At 41.3% G+C, this 21,574-nt stretch overlaps 1 protein-coding gene across 4 annotated transcripts; it reads right to left on the bottom strand.

Moving 5' to 3' along the window:
* Positions 1-3,452: 3,452 nt before the first annotated feature.
* Positions 3,453-19,893, bottom strand: txnl4a (thioredoxin-like 4A). 4 transcript variants are annotated; one of them, XM_043688600.1, is made up of 5 exons: positions 19,730-19,893; positions 15,083-15,309; positions 10,979-11,082; positions 8,450-8,491; positions 3,453-4,824 (listed from the first exon to the last, which is right to left on the bottom strand). In XM_043688600.1, exons 2-5 carry the CDS (start codon positions 15,233-15,235, stop codon positions 4,653-4,655), a joined length of 471 nt encoding a protein of 156 aa, XP_043544535.1. In that variant the 5' UTR covers positions 15,236-15,309; positions 19,730-19,893; the 3' UTR covers positions 3,453-4,652. The 4 variants fall into 4 exon arrangements, with proteins under 4 accessions (XP_043544535.1, XP_043544536.1, XP_043544538.1 ...); XM_043688601.1 differs by lacking the exon at positions 19,730-19,893 and adding an exon at positions 19,366-19,704; XM_043688603.1 differs by lacking the exon at positions 19,730-19,893 and adding an exon at positions 14,540-14,725 and having other exon boundaries at positions 15,083-15,219.
* Positions 19,894-21,574: the final 1,681 nt, after the last annotated feature.

Below are 21,574 nucleotides of genomic sequence, written 5' to 3'. Positions count from 1 at the left end.
GGTTGGGGAAGAGAGAGAGAGTGTGGGGAGGTCAGTCATTTAGAGACAGTGCCTGGACTGTCCAAGACTGTTCTCAGCAGCATTTCAAAGACCCGAGTTCATTTTTAATCATTGTACCTATAAACAAAAGACGCAATCAGGGTTGAAACAGCTCTTTGACGTAATGTTTCTATCGGGACCTTGAGATCCCCTTTGAAAATCCGATATTCAAATAATCAAGGTTCTTCTGTACATATTAATGAATCAATAAAACACATAAGATCAGATTCTTATTAAGCAAAGAGGTTATTGGAGTGGACAGGCTTGTGGATTTGTGGTTACAATTAGATTGCCCATGATCTTATTGAATGGCCTGTGTATACTCCTTGTTCATATGCTCATATTACCTCACGTTTTCTCAATTTGAAAGAATATAATTGCATTCTATTTAATCTTTCCACATCGGATAACCCCCCCATTCCAGGAATTAATTTGGTGATCCTTTCTGGCACTCCCTCTATGGCAAGTATATCTTTCCTTAGGTAATAAGGATACCAAATCATGAAGGCTCTATTTCTAATTGTACAAAGTTAAAAATCACACAACACCAGGTTCTCGTCCAACAGGTTTAATTGGAAGCACACTAGCTTTCGGAGCAGATTTTTAACTTTGTACACCCCAGTCCAACACCGGCATCTCCAAATCATTTCTAATTGTAGTGAGACATCTTTACTCTCACATTCAAACCCTCTTGTGATAAATGCCAATGTACTATTTGCCTTAATTACTTGCTGTACGTTAACTTTCACTGACTTCTGGACCAAGTTCCTTTGAAGTTCAGTGCTGATCACAATCTCCCTACTTTACAAATAATCTGCATTTATTGTTCCTACTAAAGTGGATAATCACATTTTTGTCCACATTGCATTCTGCCAAATTTTCATTCACTCATGTAGTCTCTCCTAGCCCCCTTGAAACATCTTTGCATTCTCCTTACAGCTCACCCTTCCACCTAATCTTATGCTGTCTGCAAACTTGGATATATCGTTGCTAATTCTCCCATTCAACTCATCAACCAAGCACCAATTTTTCTGGTACACCACTAGTCACAGCCTGCCAACCTGAAAATACCCCAATAATTCTGAATCTGTTAACCAGTACGGTCATGGTGTAGGAGGAAGCCGTTTGGCCCATCATGTCTGTTCCAGCTCTCCAAGCAAGCATCATGACTTACTCCAATTCTCCCAATCATTCCCCTAATCTTGCACACTTATTAATACTCTAATGCCCTATCGGTCCTGTCAATACCACATTTAGAGGCAGTCCGATCTATACTGAACCACTCGTGTTTACATTTTTCTCTCACTTCACATTTACTTCTACACAAATCATTTTAAATATTTCCTCTTGTTCTTGATCCATTTGTGAGCAGGAACAGTTTTTCCCTGCATCAACTGTCCAGACTTCTCATGGTTTTGACAACTTTGATTAAAAGGGCGACACAGTGGTTACCACTGCTGCCTCACAGCGCCAGAGACCCGGGTTTAATTCCTGCCTCAGGCAACTGTCTGTGTGGAGTTTGCACGTTCTCCCTGTATCTGCGTGGGTTTCCTCCCACAGTCCAAAGATGTGCAGGTTAGGTGAATTGGCTGTGCTAAATTGCCCTTAGTGTAAGGTGATGGGGGGGGAATGGGTCTGGGTGGGTTGCTCTCCGGAGGTCGGTGTGGACTTGTTGGGCTGAAGGGCCTGTTTCCACACTTTTTAAAAAAAAAATCAGTTTAGACCTCTCCTCTTTGAGGACAAAGTCCCAGTTTAACCAAATTATCACAAAAACCTAACTTCCTCCAATCCTAAATTCAGGTTGCATATGTTCCCAGGGCCAGATTTCTAATTTTTGTGAAATCTGTGTTTGATAACTTATTGAAAGCCTTCTGAAAATCTACATCCACCAATTCTCCATCTATTCTGGTAATTATGTCCTCAAAAAAAAGCCAACTAAGTTTGAGATTTGTCAAGAATAATTTCCCTTCCAGAAATCCACATTGACTTCAGGACTATAGAAATCAGCAATCCTTATGAGTCACAGTACAGACTGACTTGAACCCCAGGGAAACTGTATTCTGAAATGCAGTGCTATTAGGAATGTCAGTTTTTCCATTAGAAATTAATTTCCTGTTATACATATTCAGAAATACTTAACTAATGCAAACGTATTCTTTTTATTGGGAGGAGAAAGTCATAAGCACAGTAAACACTGCTGACATGCAAAAGAAAAAATATGGCAGATGATGCAAACTATTTAACTTATTAGAATTCTGAATAATTAGCCAATTTGTCACAAATGGCTTCATATTAATCTTAGGATCTTACCAGGGATAGAGGGTTTGAGATGTAGAGACTGGAAAGGCAAAGACTTTTTTCACTGGTGTCTTAGAGGTTGAGGGGTGACTTTATAAAGTTTATAAATTCATAAGTGGTATAGATAAGGTGAATGACAAGAGTGGGGAGTTCAAAACAAGGAGACATATTTCTAAGGTGAGGAGAAAACCCCTTTTACAGCGATTCATGTGTGGAATGAACTGCCAGAGAAAGTGGTGGATGCAGGTACAGTTACAATGTTTAAAAGACATTTGGATAAATTCACCAATAGGAAGGGTTCAGAGGGATATGGGCCAAGCACAGGCAGGTGGGACAAGATTAGTTTGTCTGCGTGGGTTTCCTCAGAGTGCTCCGGTTTCCTCCCACAATCCAAAGATGTACAGGTCAGATGGATTTGCCATGCTAAATTGACCATAGTGTTAGTTGCATTAGTCAGGGGTAATTATAGGGTAGGGGAATGAGTCTAGGTGGGTTACTCTTCGGAGGGTCGGTGTGGACAGGTTGGGCCAAAGGGCGTTTCCATACTGTAGGGAATCTAATCTAGTTTGGGAATGTGGTCAAAGTGGACTGGATGGATTGAAGGGCCTGTTTCCATGCTGTATGACTATGTGCACAAGTTTCACATGGCTAAATAAACAAGCTGCCATTTTCTAACAAAATTCAAGTTTCACCAATTGGAGCTTCTTTTCATGTGCTGCTATACAATACCCATATTAGGTAATAGTAAGCAATGTCTGAATCTCTCTGAACAGAAATTGTAGCAGAAAGAAGGACTGACTCATTATTTCATTTCTGAACTCCCAACCTTGGTCCTGCAAAGATGCTATAAAAATATCTGCAGTTCTTCCATATCATTTTAACCTTCATGTCTCTTGAAAGCCTGGTGAGTTATTACACCTGCTGTTGCCGCTTATGTAGATTTCAATTACTGAGTTTGTTCCATAGACAACCAGTGATGCTCAGAAAGTAAACTGAGAACCATTATCTTAATTACAAGACACCAGCCTTCAGTAGTACATGTCTGAGGAGCTGACAATTGAGTAACACTCATCAATCAGAACTATCACAGAACAAGATGGATTACTATTATGACATTCTTTGAAATGAGCAATGTATTTTTAAATAAACTTATTAGCAGTTCATTTGACTACAAAATAATAGCTGAGTTGCAACAGTCGAGTGTTATCAATATCACTTCCATTATCTTTTCTGTCAAATATGAAATTATGCATTAACACTACTGAATATAATTAGCACAAAAAAAAGGAAAAATCAGTGCTATTCACTTCTAAGTGGTGACCATGAAGTTAAGCAATACATCTGAGTAAATGAAATATGATGGGGTTGCTTTCAGATTAAGGCACTTGGCTTTTGAACAGTAGGTGAGACTCACATATGCAAGAAACAATAATCTTAATCAAGAAATGATAGAATTTACAACATTTCAAGCACATGGTCATTTTGATTAAATTCAGTTATTTGCCAAATTAACTGGTTGGTACAGCCCAAATGTTTCGTTTATGGGTTTCATTTAATACAAAGAGGAGACACTACATATTGAACATCAATATCTTATGAAATACACAGTAACAAGATTTTGTAGTTTGTGGACCTCATCCCTTGCTCACAAAAGACACTAAGGCACATAATTGTTTTTTTTGGGTGGGAGTTAGAGAATAATAATAATATGTGAAGGCTATGCAGTCAAGAATAAATGCAGGGAGCAATGATTCTTGTCAACAGTTGAAGTTAATACACATTTTCACACAATCAATGCTGGCTGAAAATTTAGCTGAGTACTCGGTAGAGTTTATAAAAGTATATAATCACTGTTAATAAAGAGATTGGTAGCTTATTTCTTCAAGCAAAATACTGACAGAAACTTTAATTGGGTTTCCATCTGTAGAATGACTGGAAAACCCAAGTCCAATCATGTGGCATTGTTCAATTTTTATTTGGATATTAAGAAAGTGCAAACTATACTGAATCAAATATTCAAAAGTACTCTACCCAAAATGTAATATTACCAGACATGGGGCAGTTACATAATTTATTATTTCTGTAAAAAAAAACAATAATGGTAAATAAATCAATTTCTATTTATCACAACAAAAAACATTTTAAAAACATGACTTTCCATTCATATATAGTCTATGAATTGTGTAGTAGATAATAGTGAAGATATCCAAGGCAAACATACAAACAGATGCATTTTGAAAGTTGCTGCGTCCAATTCGAGAATGGTACTTCCAGGATAAAACTTATGGTAAACTGTTCAGCTGAACATACATAACTCAGTATCTATATTTGGTGGAATAGTCCTTCGGAGATACCACAAGACCCCTTCCTTTGCGGGCTCCTCTGTAAACTGTCTCAACAATGTCAATCATCTCCTGCTTGTCTTCCATGGGCCAATTAATTTTGTTATTGTTGCCTGTGCCCAAATCAATCATGATGTGCTTATTTCTGGAAAGAAATAAAGAAATGTTAAGCAAGGATATTTTGTAACAGAAAACCCTTCTGGTGTACAATGTTTTTGACTGTAAAACAGACACATTGGTTTTTTTTTAATTCATTCGTGGGATGTGGGCCCCGCTGACCGGCTAGAACTTATTGCCCATCCCAAGGTCCAACCTGCTGTGGGTTGACCCACAATTTGCAAATTTCTTTGAATTCTCCTGATAATTAAAACTGAGTACAGAAGCACTGACAATGTTTCACCACCAACAGGTCAAAGGTCTGGAACTCCCTACCCAATAGCAGTGGATGTTCCTACATCACAGACTGCAGTGGCTCAAAGCAGCCATCCACCAATTTCACAGCAATTAATGTATGAAGAAATTAAAAATAAATTGTCCAAGACTCCAAGGTTTTAAATCTTGGGGAGAGAAGGCTAAAATAAAAGTAAAATAATATTTTTTAAAGCTTAATGGCATTATTTTTCACAACAATTAGTCTGTTGAAAAATTGGTTAAAAAAAGTCCAATTTACTTTAATTTGTTCAACAAGTCAGTACTTAAACTGGATTGCAAATTAAATTAACTGATCACTCCATGAACTGCAGTAATCTATAAGGGAGTGTGAGAAAGTTCACTTTAACTGATACAACTTAACTGAGTACTTAAAACTTAGAACAATAAGAAATAAGTGGGGCAAGAAATGTATATTTAGTATGGCAGAATGTCAATGAAAATGATCAGAACAAGTATAAGCCATCATCTACTCATAGTAAATTGACCAGCTCATAACCCAAGTAATGAAAAAGTCACATGCTTCCTTCAGAGAGAATGGGGTGAAGAGAGCGAGAGAGCACGCGAATGTGCGCAATGGTGGGGGAGAGAGCACACGCAATGGTGAGGGAGCGAGAGCTTTTCCCTTATAGTCTTAACTGTCCCAATAACTGTTTTATAGTCAAAACTCCTCAATGTGCGTTTGTGTTAAAGAATCCCAACTATAACTCAGCACAAAGCTTTAATGCTACACTGCTCATTTGCAAGAACTGAAGTACTGTCAATAATTTCAATCTTGGTACAGGCAAAAGTAAAGGACAAGAAACGCATTTTATTAATCAGTCAGAATGTTTATCGCACAGAAGCAGCCATTCAAACTATCATGTCTCTGCCAGACACATGCAACAGCAACTCAGTTAATCCTCCTCCCCTGCCTTTGACCTCCTAGCCCTGTAATTTTTTTAAATTCCATTAATTATTTTTCTTTTGAAAGCCACAATTGAAATACTTCTGCCACACTCTCAGGCAATGCAATTACTCATTGTGCAGAAAGGTTTCTCATGTCACCATTAGTTCTTCCGTCGATCCCCTCAAATCAGAGTACACTGGTCCACAAATCTTCCATCAATGGGGCTAGTTTCTCTCTACTCTGTCCAAATCCCAAAGTATTTTGAACACCCATCAATTCCCCTCTCACCATCTCATAGAAAAAAGAAAATTACAGCACAGGAATAGGCCCTTTGGCCCTCCAAGCCTGCGCCGATCTGGATCCTCTATCTAAACCTGTTGCCTTTTTTCTAAGGATCTGTGTCCCTTTGCTCCTACCCATTCGTGTATCTGTCTATACATCTTAAATGTCGCTATCTTTCCTGTCCACTACCACCTCCACTGGCAATGCATTCCAGGCACCCACCACCCTCTGCGTGAAGAACTTTCCACGTATATCTCCCCTTTGGGGCAGCATGGTGGCTCAGTGGTCTCTCAGAGCCAGGGACCTGGGTTCAATTCCCGACTCGGGCGACTGTCTGTGTGGAGTTTGCACATTCTCCCTGTGTCTATGTGGGTTTCCTCCAGGTGCTCTGGTTTCCTCCCACAATCCAAAGATGTGCAGGTTAGGTGAATTGGCCATGCTAAGTTCCCCATAGTGTTAGGTGCATTAGTTGGGGGAAATATGGGGAATAGGTCTGGGTGGATTACTCTGCGGAGGGTCGGTGTGGACTTGTTGGACCTAAGGGCCTGTTTCCAAACTGTAGGGAATCTAAACTTTTCCCCTCTCACTTTGAACTCGTGACCTCGAATAATTGAGTCCTCCACTCTGCTATCCACCTTGTCTCCACCTCTCATGATTTTGTAGGCCTCAATCAGGTCCCCCCTCAGCCTCCTCCTTTCCAATGAAAATAATTCTAATCTACTCACTCAATCTCTCCTCCTAGCTAGCACCCTCCATACTGGGCAACATCCTCTGCATCCTCTCCAAAACATCCACAACCTTTTGGTAATGTGACAACTAGAACTGGACGCAATATTTCAAACGTGACCAAACCAAAGTCTTATACAACTCTTGTACTGAAGACCCCTTGCGATGAAGGAAAGCATGCTTTATGCTTTCTTGACAACTTTACTGACCTGTGCTGCCACCTTCAGGCAACAATGGACCTGAACACCCAGATCTCTCTGTACATCAATTTTCCCCAGGACTTTTCCATTTAGTGTATAGTTTGCTCTTGAATTGGATCTTCCAAAATGCATCACCTTTCATTTGTCGGGACTGAACTCCACCTGCCATTTCTCTGACCCAACTCTTCTATATTCTGCTGTATTCGCTGACAGTCCCCTTCACTATCTGCTACTCCACCAATCTTAGTGTCATCTGCAAACTTGCTAATGAGGCAACCCAAAACTTCCTCCAAATCACAAACAGTGGTCCCAGCATGGATAGCTGTGGAACACCACTGGTTACAGGTCTCCACTTTGAGAATTTCCTTTCCACCACTACTCTCTGTCTCCTGTTGCCCAACCAGTTCTCTATCCATCTAGCTAGAACACCCTAGACCCCATGAGACTTCACCCTCTTCGTCAGCTGACCATGGGGAACCTTATCAAATGCCTTTCTACAGTTAATGTATATGACATCTCCATCCCTTCCTTCAATCAATTTTGTCACCTCTTCAAAGAATTCTATTAGGTTTGTAAGACATGACCTTCCCTGCACAAAACCATGCTGCTTATCACTGATAATCTTCCAAGTGGTAAATATCTATCCATCAGTATCTTCTCTACCACTGACATCACGCTCAGGGGTCTGTATATTACCTGGATTATCCCTGCTACCCTTCTTAAAAAAGGGGACATTAGCAATGCCCCAGTCCTCAGGGACCTCCCCCAAATTCAAGGACACTGCAAAGATATTTTTAAAGCCCCAGCTAATTCCTCTCTTGCTTCCCTTAGCAACCTGAGATAGATCCCAGCCAGACCTGAGGGCTTGTCTACCTTAATGCCTTTTAGAATACCCAACACTTCCACCCACCTTATGCTGACTTGACCTAGAGTAATCAAAGATCTATCCCTAACCTAAACAGCCACCATGTCCCTCTCCTCGGTGAATACCAATGCAAAGTACTCTTCATTATGGAAAATAAACTTAGCTTCTCTAACCTATCCATGTGATTAAAGTCAATCATTACTGAATCATCTAACAAGAGAGAAACAAAATTTTCCAAAACAGGTACTTAAAAAAATTGGGGTTAGGACAATCAAAAGAAACGTAATGAGGTTATGCAACGCAGATAGATTGTTGAAGATATTAAAAATTTCTCTTGTTAACTCTTGTTCTGAGTGTTACTACCCTCCCACATCCTTACCTAAGGTCAAAAGGTGGCTTGCTCCCTGCCAACGTCCTTTTACTATACAAATGAAGTTGGAGGGAGACAAAACATCTATTAAGTGTCACATCCTGTGATAGATCATAACATGCAGATTTTACACTGCAGTTTTCCTGCCAATCTCATCCTTCATGGCATTTCAATCTGAAATCAGCATAGTCTAAAGTGCATTCTTAAGATAATGGACATTTACACCTTTTCCAACAATACACGTTACAAACACCTGAACTATTTACAATTAATCTGAATATAGCAGTAACTTGAGCTTGCTGACTAAGTGGCTATTTGATCATACAAAATTAACATGTTCTCTTTCTCAGCAAAACTGCTGAGAGGCAAGATACATTTCAAAGCTTGCATGAGGTCCCTTTTAGGATTTGGCTCTCAAATTGATAGAAAATAGTGATCAAGATGTGCCTGACATGATCATCCAAGCTGCCATGGACCAACATGAGTTAACAATGCAGCAATACAATTTGATTTACTGGAGCAATACCTTCAGAAGCATAAACTCCTACCCAAGAGTGAAAGCTTGTGGATGTCTAACTTGGCTAGAGACAAAAAAAAATGCAGATGCTGGACTCCAAGGTAGACAATCAGGAGGCTGGAAGAAGATAGCAAGTCAGGCAGTATCAGGAGATGGCAAAGTTAACATTTTGGGTGTAACCCTTCTTCGGGATTTAACTTTGCCACCTCCTGATGCTATCTGGCTTGCTGTATTCTTCCAGCCTCCTGCTTGTCTACCTGTGAATGTCTAACTGGCCATATATCCAAAATCTATTAACTAAATAGCAAGGTCTGGAGGATGTGTGTAGATTCTGTTAGATCAGCCAAGCACAAAGTTAGCAAGCACTCACGTACCTAGTGTATGATTCAGGTTAAGTGTAAGCAAAGGATGGTACATTTCCAAAATAATCAAAACCTTCAGATCCTCTAGAAACAATGAAGGAAATGGAAATTCTACATTGATACAGGAGATAGACACATTAGCCAGGGCTTACAACAGATAGTCAATGCAGGGGAAATTGAAAGTGCATCGAAAACTGTATTCATACCATAATTACCAATTGTGAGTCAGTTCCTACATTACTGTATGTAAACAAATACTGTGGATGTTGAAAATCTGAAATAAAAACAAAGTTGCAGAAATGCTCATCTGGTCTGGTCCTGTCTGTGGTGGGGTTGGGTGGGGGGGGGGGGGGGGGGGAGGTTTCAGAGGGAGAGAGAAAAACAAGATTTAAGTATCAAGTCCAATTTGACACTTCTTCAGAATGATGTTGGAGTAGAAATATTAACTGTTTCTCTCTTTTGCTCTGATTTTCAGCATCCATGGTAATTACAGGAATGTTTTTATATCTTACATTACTGATCTGCAGTTTGTTGTAAGTTATTCATTATGTTCAACAATAAATAACAAATGAAACGTGAGGAGGATGGTGACAAGACATCGACAAGTTGGTCAAGTGGGTGGATAGGAGGTAGATGAGTTTCAATACAGAGACATGTGAAGTAATGCAATTTCATCAGATGAATACTGAACATCAATAAAAAAAGGGTACAATTGTAAAGGACGTATAGGAACAGAGGGACCTGGGTGTACACGTTCATCAATCAATGAAAGTAGCAGGATAGGTGGAGAGAGCAGTAAGTAAAGCATGTAGTGTTCTTGGCTTTATTAGCAGGGGCATGGAATACAAGAGCAAGAAGTTGATGTCGATCTTATATAAATCACTTGTTAGAACTCAGCTTAAGCATGCGCACAGATGTCAGTGCCACGTAATAGGAAAGACAGAAATGCATTGGATCGCGCGCAGAAATGAGTTATAAACATGATTACAGGTATGAGAAACTTCAGCTACGAGGACAAATTGAAGGAGTTGGGACTGTTCTCCCTAGACAGGTGTTTGAGAAAAGATCTGAGTGAGGTTTCAAAATCACAACCACCTGGACAGAATAGATTATGATGAATCTGCTTCTGCTTGCAAAGGAAACACAAACAACAACATCGATTTAAAGTGGTGTGCAAATGAAGCAAGGGTAATGTGGGGAAAAAAAACTTTTTCAGACAGCAACTTGTTAGAGTATGGAATGCATTGCTTGGGAATGTGGAGGAGTCAGATTCAGTTGAGCCATACAAAAGGGCATTGGAAAATTAATTATAACCAGAAATGGTGTGCAGGAATACGGGGAAAAGGCAGGAGTTTGGCCATTTTGGGCACCTTTCAGAATGTACTGAAATTTACCAAATTGGGAAACTTGATTTGGATGTGAATTGCTCTGCTATACACTAAAGAAAATGGGGTGTTATATGATTGATAATATATAATTATAGTCATACGATAATTTAAGAACACAAGACTTTTAATGTAGCTAAGATTCCTATCCTTTCCATACCGCAGGATTTCAACTGTGTCTATTCAATTACCAAAAAATAAAGTCATAAGTTTTTATAAGGATTGTTATTTATTCTTGATACATTCGTTGTTTAAGAACTTTAATGACACATACCTGAAAAAAAACATAACAGTGCATGGATCATACAACTCGTACATCTTGTTGAAGTCTGGTACCTCTGTGATATCCACTAAATAAATAACAGCAAAGTTTTTCACCTAAGAAAAAAGAGGAATACACTTTTACAACTACAATAAGAACCTAAAATCTGGACACCCTAGAATGTCATGAAATTAAGCTGAAAATGTGTTGCTGGAAAAGCGCAGCAGGTCAGGCAGCATCCAGGGAACAGGAGAATCGACGTTTCGGGCAGAAGCCCTTCTTCAGGAAACGTCGATTCTCCTGTTCCCTGGATGCTGCCTGACTTGCTGCGCTTTTCCAGCAACACATTTTCAGCTCTGATCTCCAGCATCTGCAGACCTCACTTTCTCCTGTCATGAAATTAAGTATTATATAAAACAAAAAACTGCGGATGCTGGAAATCTGAAACAAAAACAGAAATTGCTGGAGAAACTCAGCAGGTCTGCTGATATCTGTGGAGAGAAAGGAGAGCTAATGTTTTGAGTCCAGAGACCCTTCTTCAGATTGCTAACTCTGCTTTTTCTCCAAAGATGCTGACACACCTACTGAGTTTTGCCAGTAATTTCTGTTTTTGCTTAAGAATGTTTTATATATAGTCAGAGTTGTACAGCATGAAAACAGATCTTTTGGTCCAACTTGTCCAATGCAGACCAGATATCCAAAATAAAATGAGTCCCATTTGCCAGGATTTAGCCCTTATCCCTCTAAACCCTCCCTATTCATATTCCCGACCAGATGTCTTTTAAATGTTGTAATTGTACCAGCCTTCACCACTTCCTCTGGCAGTTCATTCCATACATGCATCACTTTCTGCGTGAAAAAGTTGCCCCTTAGGTCCTTTTTATTTCTTTCCCTTCTCACTTTAAACTTAGTCCCTCTAGTTTTGGACCATCCTCCATCCCCAGGGAAAAGACTGTCTATTTACCCTATGCACGCCCTTCATGATTTTATAAACCTCAATTTTTCACTCCATATCCTCCAATGCTCCAGGGAAACAGCATTAGCTTTTTCAGCCTCTCCCCATAGTTCAAACCCTCCAACAATGGCAACATCCTTGTAAATCTTTTCTGAACCCTTTCAAGTTTCACAACATCCTTCCAATAAAAGGGAGGCCAGAATTGAATGCAGTGTTCCAAAACTGGCCTAACCAATGCCCTGTTCAGCCTCAAATGACCTCCCAACTCCGATATTCAATGTATTGACAAATAAAGGCAGGCATTCCAAATGCCTTCTTCACTATCCTATGTACCTGCGACTCCACTTTAAGGAATTATGAACTTGCACTCTTTGTTCAGTAACACTCCCCAGGAACTAATGTTTATAAATGAACCATATCCAATGCCATCAGCCATTTCATACTTTCACATAGAATGAACTGAATTCGCTGAAGATTGGCATATGTGATGCTGGGGAGCCCAGGAGAATGCCATGACAGATCATCCACTCTGCACATCCTGATCAAGGTGGACATAAATACTTCAGCTTTGTCTTTTCACACACGAGCATGTTGCCCATATCATATTTGTGATGCATTCATCCTCTGCTGATTGGTGGTGGACAATGAAACACTCACAATTGGATATAGCAAGATTGTACTGCTTAGATCTAATTTATTCATTCGTGACCATTTAATTCTGTCTAAGGCATACTGATTCCACTATCTGTGCTGCGCATAGTTATTTGTCACCAGGTTGATATCTCATTTTTAGGATGGCTGGTGCTGCTGCTATACTCTTCAATGGATAAAGGTTTACTGTCTACTTGATGGTAATGTGAGAGTGATAACTGGGGTATGAAGATACAGATTGCAGGTGAAGATAATTCTGCTGCTAATGCTCCTTAGCACCTAATCAATGCCCAGTTTTGAGTTGGGAAAAAGTGAGGGCTGCAGATGCTGGAGATCAGAGTCGAGAGTGTGGTGCCGGAAAAGCACAGCAGGTCAGGCAGCATCCGAGGAGCAGGAGAATCGACATTTCAGGCATAAGCCCTTCATCAGGAATGAGGCTTGTGTGTCGGGGCTGAGAGATAAATGAGAGGGGGCTGGGGTTGGGGAGAGGTAGCTGGGAAAGCAATAGGTGGATGAAGGTGAGGGAGAAGGTGATAGGTCAGAGCGGGCAGTGATGGACGGGTTGGAAGGAAAATGAGGAAGCTGTTGAAATCCACATTTATCCCGTGTAGTTGCAGAGTCCCGAGGCGGAATATGAGGCGCTCTTCCTCCAGGCGTCGGGTATAATGGTTTGCAGGTGGAGGCAGCCCAGGACATGTCCTTGATGGAGCAGGAGGGGGAGTTGAAGTGTTCATCCACGGGGCGGTGAGGTTGTTGGGTGCGGGTGTCCCAGATATGTTCTCTGAAACGATCCGCAAGAAGGGTTCCTGTCTCCCCGAGGTAGAGGAGACCACGCTAGATGCAACGGATGCAGTGATAACATTGGTGTTTTGATGACAGTTTTGAGTTGCTAAATTTGTTCCAAGTCTGTCCCATTTAGCAGAGTAGTAGTGCCATACAACAGGATGCATGGATTCACAATGTGAAAAAGAGACGTAGTGCCTAATAAAGGCTTGAAAAGTGGATAATAAAGAATGGAAATTACAGCATTTTCCTCATTGAATGGAGAGTTATAGCATACTGCTAAAGATGCACTACATTTCATCTGGTCAAAAAGGAGTACTGGTAGAACTCTATGTATGTAGCTTGCATCGTTCCTCGGTGAATCCAGACAAAAATAAATGTACTTTGAAAGAAATCCATGAGACTGTGCAGATTGAAGAACAGAACACACAGATTGGCCCTGGCAGAGCCTAAATTGGGCCACTCAGTTCCTGAACTAATTACTTGGTACAAATGGACAAAAGAGCTGAACTCCAGAGGTGAGGTGATGGTGACAGCTTTTGACAGAGGCCATATTCAACCAAGTGTGGCATTAAGAAGCCCGAGCAAAACTGGAATCAGTGGGTATTGGGGGTGAACTCTCTGCTGGTTGAAGTTAAAACAGGCACATTGGAACATGGTTATGGTTATTGCAGGTCAGTCAACTCAGCTCCAGAACATCTCTGCAGGAGTTCCCCAGGGTAGTGTCCTAGGCCTAACTATCTTCAGCTGCATCATCAATGACCTTCCCTCCATCATAAGATCAGAAGTGGGGATGTTCGCCGATGATTGAACGAGGTTCAGCACCATTCACAACTCCTCAGAAAGTGAAGCAATCTATGTTCAAATGCAACAAGATCTGGACAATACCCTGGCTTGAGTTGGCAAGTGGCAAATAACATTCAACACCATAGAAATGCCAGGCAATGACCATTTCCAATTAGAGATGAGAAAAGAAGGGAAACCACAATCCCATGATTGTGTTAATGTTAATATCAACATCATCTTGGGGGTTACCATTAAACACAAACTCAACTGGACTCGCACATAAAGACAGCGGCTAGAAGAGCAGGAGAGAAGCTAGTACCTCACCTCCTGACTCCCCAAAACCTGTCTATCATCTACAAGGCACAAATCAGGAATGTGATGGAATACACCCCACTTGCCTGGATGGGTTCAGCAGCAAAAACACTCAAGAAGCTTGACACCATTCAGGACAAAGCAGCATGCTTGACTAGGACCAGTTCCTCCAGTGATGCTCAGTAGCAGCAGTGTGTACTATCGACAAGATGGACTGTAGAAATTCCTAAAGATGCTTACGCTGCACCTTCCAAACCCACGACCACTTCTATCTAAAAAGACAAAGGAAGTAGAGACATGGGAACACCACCATCTACAAGTTTCCCTTCAAGCCACTCAACATCGTGACTTGGAAATATATTGCTGTTCCTTTAGTCACTGTGCCAAAATCCTGGAATTCCCTCCCTAAGTCATTAAGCATCAACCTGCACCACATGGACTGCAACAGTTTAAGGGAACATCTTCCCACCACCTTCTCAAGGGCAATCAGGGTTGGGCAATAAATGCTGCCTGACTAGCGACATCCATATCCCACGAATGATTAGAAGAAATTTAATTGAACATTGCATTTTAATTGAATACAACTTTACCTAACCCAGGTGCACTTGCTGATATTTACAAAGACTTACCTTTTCAGCAATACTATACAACACCTCATCCATCTTCATACAAGTTGGGTCCCAATCATGACCAAAGCGAATGACAACGACACGATCCTCCTCTGACAGAATAGCCTGGTCCACTTGCCAGCCATTGTGGAGATGTGGCAGCATATACGACATTGTGACAAAGAGTTGGACAACGTCTAACACGTCTTGTAACTTCAAAACCAAAAAAAAGTGAAAATACTTGGAGCCTAGAAAGAAAAAGGTTAGTCTTATGAATAAAGGCTCCATGCTAATAGAATAGGTTCTTAAGACACAGGCAGACTGATGTAAATAAGTTATAGCTTAGGCCTTTAAAGGTTTTAAAAAGCAGAATCCAGATCAGTCATCAAGAAGTTAACAGCTTGTATTTTAATAGTCTTTGACACCATAAAACTTACCATAAGCATGACAAAGTCTGCCACCAAGCTACATAGAAAGACATTTTAGTACTTACGCTTAAAACCTTGTTCAATGGGCAAGTTTCAAAGCAAGTCTGAAAGTAAGAAGGAAGGGCGGTGAATGGAAAAGTGGCAGACAGCTTTAAGGAAGGACATCTAGAGCTTGGGACCTTGGCAGCCAAAAGCACAGCCACCACTGTTGGAGTAATCAATGTTAGGATGCTCAAGACGCCTGAAGAAAGGAATGCAGCAATCTTTTATACTGTTGGGGGTGGGGGAGGGGGAGTGGCCTCTGAAGGATTGGAGGAGATTACAATGATATGTATGTTATTACTTATCAGTGAATACTTAATACTTGCTAAAATATCCCCTCCTTATTGTTCTATGCTTAACATTGATCAAATTGGTAAGATTTGCATTGAAGTTTGCATTTTACACTGTAGTTGAAAACACAACAAATTCCAATTTTAAAGAATGAAACAGCAACAAATTCACAATTTTTTTTTAATGGTAACTGTCTGATTCCCTATCACATTGCATACTCCTTGGTCATATTACAACATAGGGAAATCGCTACGAGTAATGTTTGTGTGATTCCCCGACAGTCTTTTGCTTTCTTGCAAACTTCCATGGCTTTGTTCATGCTTTCGAGAGGTAGCACAGAGTGTCTGTGACCAATGAAACTGGAGCGGAGTGGACAGTTGAGATGTGGGGTAAAAACAAGAGTTTAAAAGTGACCTTTGTCTTATGGTCCCAATTAGCAACTTCTCTCGAGAAGGGGGAGGGGTGGTCACTTTTGTTTTGCTTTGATTTGGAGGGGGCAGTGGGAACAGAGAGAAAGGGAGGCACAGATGTGCTGTCATTTTTCTTATTGTAAAAGCCCACTTCAGGGGTTGCTATAGGAATCAGGTCCCTCTCAGCCTGTCATAATGACAAAGAGTCATAGAGATGTACAGCACGGAAACAGTCCCATCAGTCCAACCCGTCCATGCGAACCAGATATCCCAACCTCATCTTGTCCCACCTGCCAGCACCCGGCCCATATCCCTCCAAAGCCCCCCTATTCATATACCCATCCAGATGCCTTTTAAATTTTGCAATTGTACTAGCCTCCACCACTTCCTCTGGCAGCTTATTCCATACATGTACTACCCTCTGCATGAAAAGGTTGTCTCTTTTATATCTTTCCCCTCTCACCATAAAACTATGCCCTCTAGTTCTAAACTCCCACACACCAGGGAAAAGACTTTGTCTCTTTATCCTATCCATGCCCCTCATGATTTTATAAACCTCTATGAGGTCACCCTTCAGCCTCCAAAGCTCCAGGGAAAACAGCCCCAGCTTATTCAACCTCTCCCCATAGCTCAAATCCTCCAACCCTGGCAACATCCTTGTAAATCTTTCCTGAACTCTTTCAAGTTTCACAACATGTTTCCGATGGGAAGGAGATCAGAATTGCACACAATATTCCAAAACTGGCCTAACCAATGTCCTGTACAGCCACAACATGCCCTCCCAACTCCTGTACTCAATACTCTGACCAATAAAGGAAAGCATACCAAACGCCTTCTTCACTATCCAATCTACCTGCGACTCCACTTTCAAGAAGCTATGAACTCCAAGGTCTTTTTGTTCACCAACACTCCCGAGGATCTTACTATTAAGAATATATGTCCTTCTAAGATTTGCCTTCTCAAAATGCAGCAGCTCACATTTATCTGAATTAAACACTATCTGCCACTCCTCAGCCCATTGGCCCATCAGATCAAGATCCCGTTGTAATCTGAGGTAACCTTCTTTGCTGTCCGCTATACCTTAAATTTTGGTGTCATCTGCAAACTTACTAACTATACCTCTTATATAAATGATTTGGATGTGAGCATACGAAAAGAAGAGGACCCAGCACCAATCCTGTGGCACTCCACTGGTCACTGGCCTCCAGTCTGAAAAACAACCCTCCACCACCACCCTCTGTCTTCAACCTTTGAGGCAGTTCTGTATCCAAATGGCTAGTTCTCCCTGTATTCCATGAAATCTAACCTTGCTAACCAGTCTACCATGGGGAACCTTGTTGAATGCCTTACTGAAGTCCATATAGATCACATCTACTGTTCTGCCCTCATCGATCCTCTTTGTTACTTCTACAAAAAACTCAATCAAGTTTGTGAGACATGATTTCCCACGCACAAAGCCATGTTGACTATCCCTAATCAGTCCTTGCCTTTCCAAATACATGAATATCCTGTCCCTCAGGATTCCAATAATGTGCCTACCACCGACGTCAGCTCACTGGTCTATAGTGCCCTGGCTTGTCCTTGCCACCTTTCTTAAATAGTGGTACCACGTTAGCCAACCTCCAGTCTTCTGGCACCTCACCTGTGACTATCGATTTTACAATTATCTCAGCAGGGGGCCCTGCAATCACTTCCCTAGCTTCCCATACAGTTCTAGGGTGATCAGGTCCTAGGGATTTATCCACTTTTATGCATTTCAAGACGTCCAGACTTTCTCCTCTATAACATGAATGTTTTTCAACATGTCACCATCTATTTCCCTACATTCCATATCTTCCATGTCCTGCTCCACAGTAAACACTAATGCAAAATACTCGTTTAGTATCTCCCCCATCTCCTGTGGCTCCGCACAAAGGCCGCCTTGCTGACCTTTCAGGAGTTCTATTCTCTCCCTAGTTATGTATTTGTAAAAATCCTTTGGATTCTTCTTAACCCTATTTGCCAAAGCAATATCATCTCCCCTTTTTGCCCTCCTGACTCCCCTCTTAGATATACTCCTACTCTTCCATGATTCTCAATCTACCCTGTCTATACCTGACATGTTTCCTTCTTTTTCTGAAACAAACCCTCAACTTCTCCAGTCATCCAGCATTCCTTATACCTACCAGCCTTTTCTTTCACCCCAACAGGAATATACTTTCTCTGGACTCTCATTATCTCATTTCTGAAGGCTTCCCATTTTCCAGACCCCAGTTAGTTCTTGAAAGTTCGGACCTAATATCGCCAAAATTAGTCTTCCTCCAATTTAGAACTTCAATTTTTACATCTGGTCTATCCTTTTCCATCACTATTTTAAATCTAATAGAATTATGGTCACTGACCCCAAAGTGCACCCCCACTGGTACCTCATTCACCTGCCCTGCCTTATTTCCCAAGAGTAGGCCAGGTTTCGACCATCTCTAGCAGGTACATCCACATACTGAATCAGAAAATTTTCTTGCACACACTTAAATTCCGCCCCATCTCAACCGTTAACACTATGGCAGTCCCAGTCTATGTTTGGAAAGTTAAAATCCCCTACCATAATCACCCTATTAATCTTACAGATAACTGAGATCTCCTTACAAATTTGTTTCTCAATTTTCCGCTGGCTATTAGGGGGTCTATAATACAATCCCCAATAAGGTGATCATCCCTTATTTCTCAGTTCCACCTAAATAACATCCTTGGATGTATTTCCAGGAATATCCTCCCTCAGTACAGCTGTAATGCTATCTATCCCTTATCAAAAACACCACTCCCCCTCCTCTCTTGCCTTCCTTTCTGACCTTCCTGTAGCATTTGTATCCTGTAACATTAAGCTGCCAGTCCTGTCCAACCCTGAGCCACTTTTCTATAATTGCTATGATATCCCAGTCCCATGTTCCTAACTATGCTGAGTTCATCCACCTTCCCTGTTCGGCCTCTTGCATTGAAATAACTGCAGTTTAATTAATCAGTCCTACCTTGTTCTCTGCTTTGTCCCTGACTGTTTGACTCACTTCTTTTCTCAACCGTGCGAGTCTCAGATTGATCTCTTTCTTCACTATCTCACCCCAATTCCCTCACATCTAGCCCTGAAGGAGGGTTATACCCGTTAGGTTTACTTCTCCACCTCCAGAAGCTTGCTGTGTTCTTCCAGCCTCCTGCTGGTCTACTTGGTCTCTAACTCAATAACCATGGCTGGTGACTGCCTCTGCCTCTGCCTCTTTAAAAACAAGCTGCTGCCAGGAAACAGGTGGACAGCAGAGGTGAAGGAGGCTCTTTAACAAACAAAACACCCGTTTAAGAGATAATTGATGGTGGTTAACATTAACCCCGGTGTGTGTTTGAATGACTCTGGGGGGGAGAGCAATGGTCAGATGCACCATGTCCACCATCTCTATATCGCCGTAAAGACACGACAGAGAAATGTAAATACGCGACTAACGACGAGTCTGTGAGCCGGCCGGGCTCACCTGAGACACCAGTCCCCCGGTATTGACACCGTCCCGCCGGCTCCTCCGCACACACCGAGCAGCAACCCCCCAACCTCGTCCCGGCCCTGGCTCCCGCGGCAGGGCCTCTGACAACCAAGATGGCGGCCGCCGGGCTGGGGGAAAGGGGCGCACGCGCGGGATCTCTGCGCCCATGCGGGGGAAAACTCGCGATGTCTCCTTGAGGCCCTCTGCTGGCGCAGTGACAGATTGTACGCTGGTGGTCCTTATCGCAATGCGTTGGCACGCTGCCCCCTCTGAGGGGCAGCCAAGTGTGTGTAGGGAATGCAGCAGCCAATTTGCACACAGCAAGCTCCCTACATCCAATAATATCCAGATGATCTGTTTTTGTTTGCAAAATTGGCCCAGGGATTAAATATTAGTTTGGATGTGAGGAATAACACTTCTTTCAAGTAATGGAACAGAATCTTTTCCATCCAACCAAGAGTTGATGTTTCAACTAAATGATCTTAAACAGTGCAGCACTCCCTCGGTATTGCACTGGAATGTTAGTGTAGAGATTTGGAAAGGTGGTGAAACTCTCACACTCAGAGTTAATGGTGCTGGAAGGCTAACAAAGTAATGGCAACATCAATAAAGTCCTGGAATAAAACCGGTTATGAGCTTTGACAAAATGTTACAGATCTGAAACATCTCTTCTGATATTTGCACCAAAGATGCTGCCTGACCTACTAGTGATTACCAGAGATTTAGTAATGTTAATGAAATTGAATGTCATGGGGCGATGGTTGGATTCTTTCTTGTTGAAAATGGTCATTATTTGGAACTTGTGTGGTACAAATTTTACTTGCTATTTGTCAGCACAAGGTTGAATTTGTCCAGGTATTGCTGCACACGGACATAAATGGTACTGTAAATTGTGTAATCATCAGCAAACATCCCCACTTCTGACCTTATGATGGATGGAAGGTCATTGAGTCACAGAGTCAAAGAGATGTACAGCATGGAAACAGACCCTTTGGTCCAACTCATTCATGCAGACCAGACATCCAAAATAAATCTAGTCTCATTTGTCAGCATTTGTCCCATATCCCTCCAAATGTTTTAATTGTATCAGACTCCACCACTTCCTCAGGCAGCTCATTCTACACAATCACCATCATCTGAGTGAAAAATTTGCCTTTTAGTTCCCTTTTAAATCTTTTCCCTTTCACCTTAAAGATATACCTTCTAGTTTTAGACATTATTGACAAAGTAGCTGAATATAATTGCCATAGATTGGATTCCCTGTAATTGGTAATTAATTTCCGGATATCATGTTGCAAAAATATTTAAAGTAGTTTTTTTCAAGCTGAGTGATACACAATAACTAGTTAAAATGCTAATGAGTCCTGCATTTCATTATTTTCACTTACACAGCTGGATGCCAGATTTATAGGTGTTTTTGTGAAATAGTCTTGGATTGGTGATTGTAACCATCTACGTCCTGGGATGAAGTAACTTCATTATATTGCAATCAGAATCCTTTCCTCAGTACTTGTGAAAAGCAAAATTCCTCTGAATGTGATTTATTCAGTTGTGCAATGGCTTTATTTCCAACTTTGAATGCTGGGAGACTGGTTCATCTAAAATGACTATGTCCCACTATTCATCCTAACTCATTCCATTTCATCATCTACTAAGAAAGTACAGTGAAACTTACTTGTATTTTACAGTGCATAGCTTCCATTCAAATTCATAGATTATATTGAAAGACATTATAGATTGTACCTCATCTCACTTTGATGCTCACAGCAACGATCTTTTCAATATGAGGGCATGATTCATCCAGAGCAAGAAATTAGAGTTGGAGAAATTCAAAGAGAT

This window comes from Chiloscyllium plagiosum, chromosome 4, assembly GCF_004010195.1.
Source record: "Chiloscyllium plagiosum isolate BGI_BamShark_2017 chromosome 4, ASM401019v2, whole genome shotgun sequence".
Taxonomy (NCBI): domain Eukaryota; kingdom Metazoa; phylum Chordata; class Chondrichthyes; order Orectolobiformes; family Hemiscylliidae; genus Chiloscyllium; species Chiloscyllium plagiosum.
Note: the sequence above shows the minus strand (reverse complement) of the source record. Positions and strands in the feature narration are given on the sequence as shown.

Coding starts and splice junctions, on each gene's coding strand:
- txnl4a (XM_043688600.1), bottom strand. CDS start 15,235: ATGTCGTATATGCTGCCACATCTCCACAATGGCTGGCAAGTGGACCAG. Junction 11,083..15,082: donor TGTATAGTATTGCTGAAAAG/GTAAGTCTTTGT, acceptor CTTTTTTCTTAG/GTGAAAAACTTTGCTGTTAT. Junction 8,492..10,978: donor ACTGTTATGTTTTTTTTCAG/GTATGTGTCATT, acceptor TCATTTGTATAG/TAAAAGGACGTTGGCAGGGA.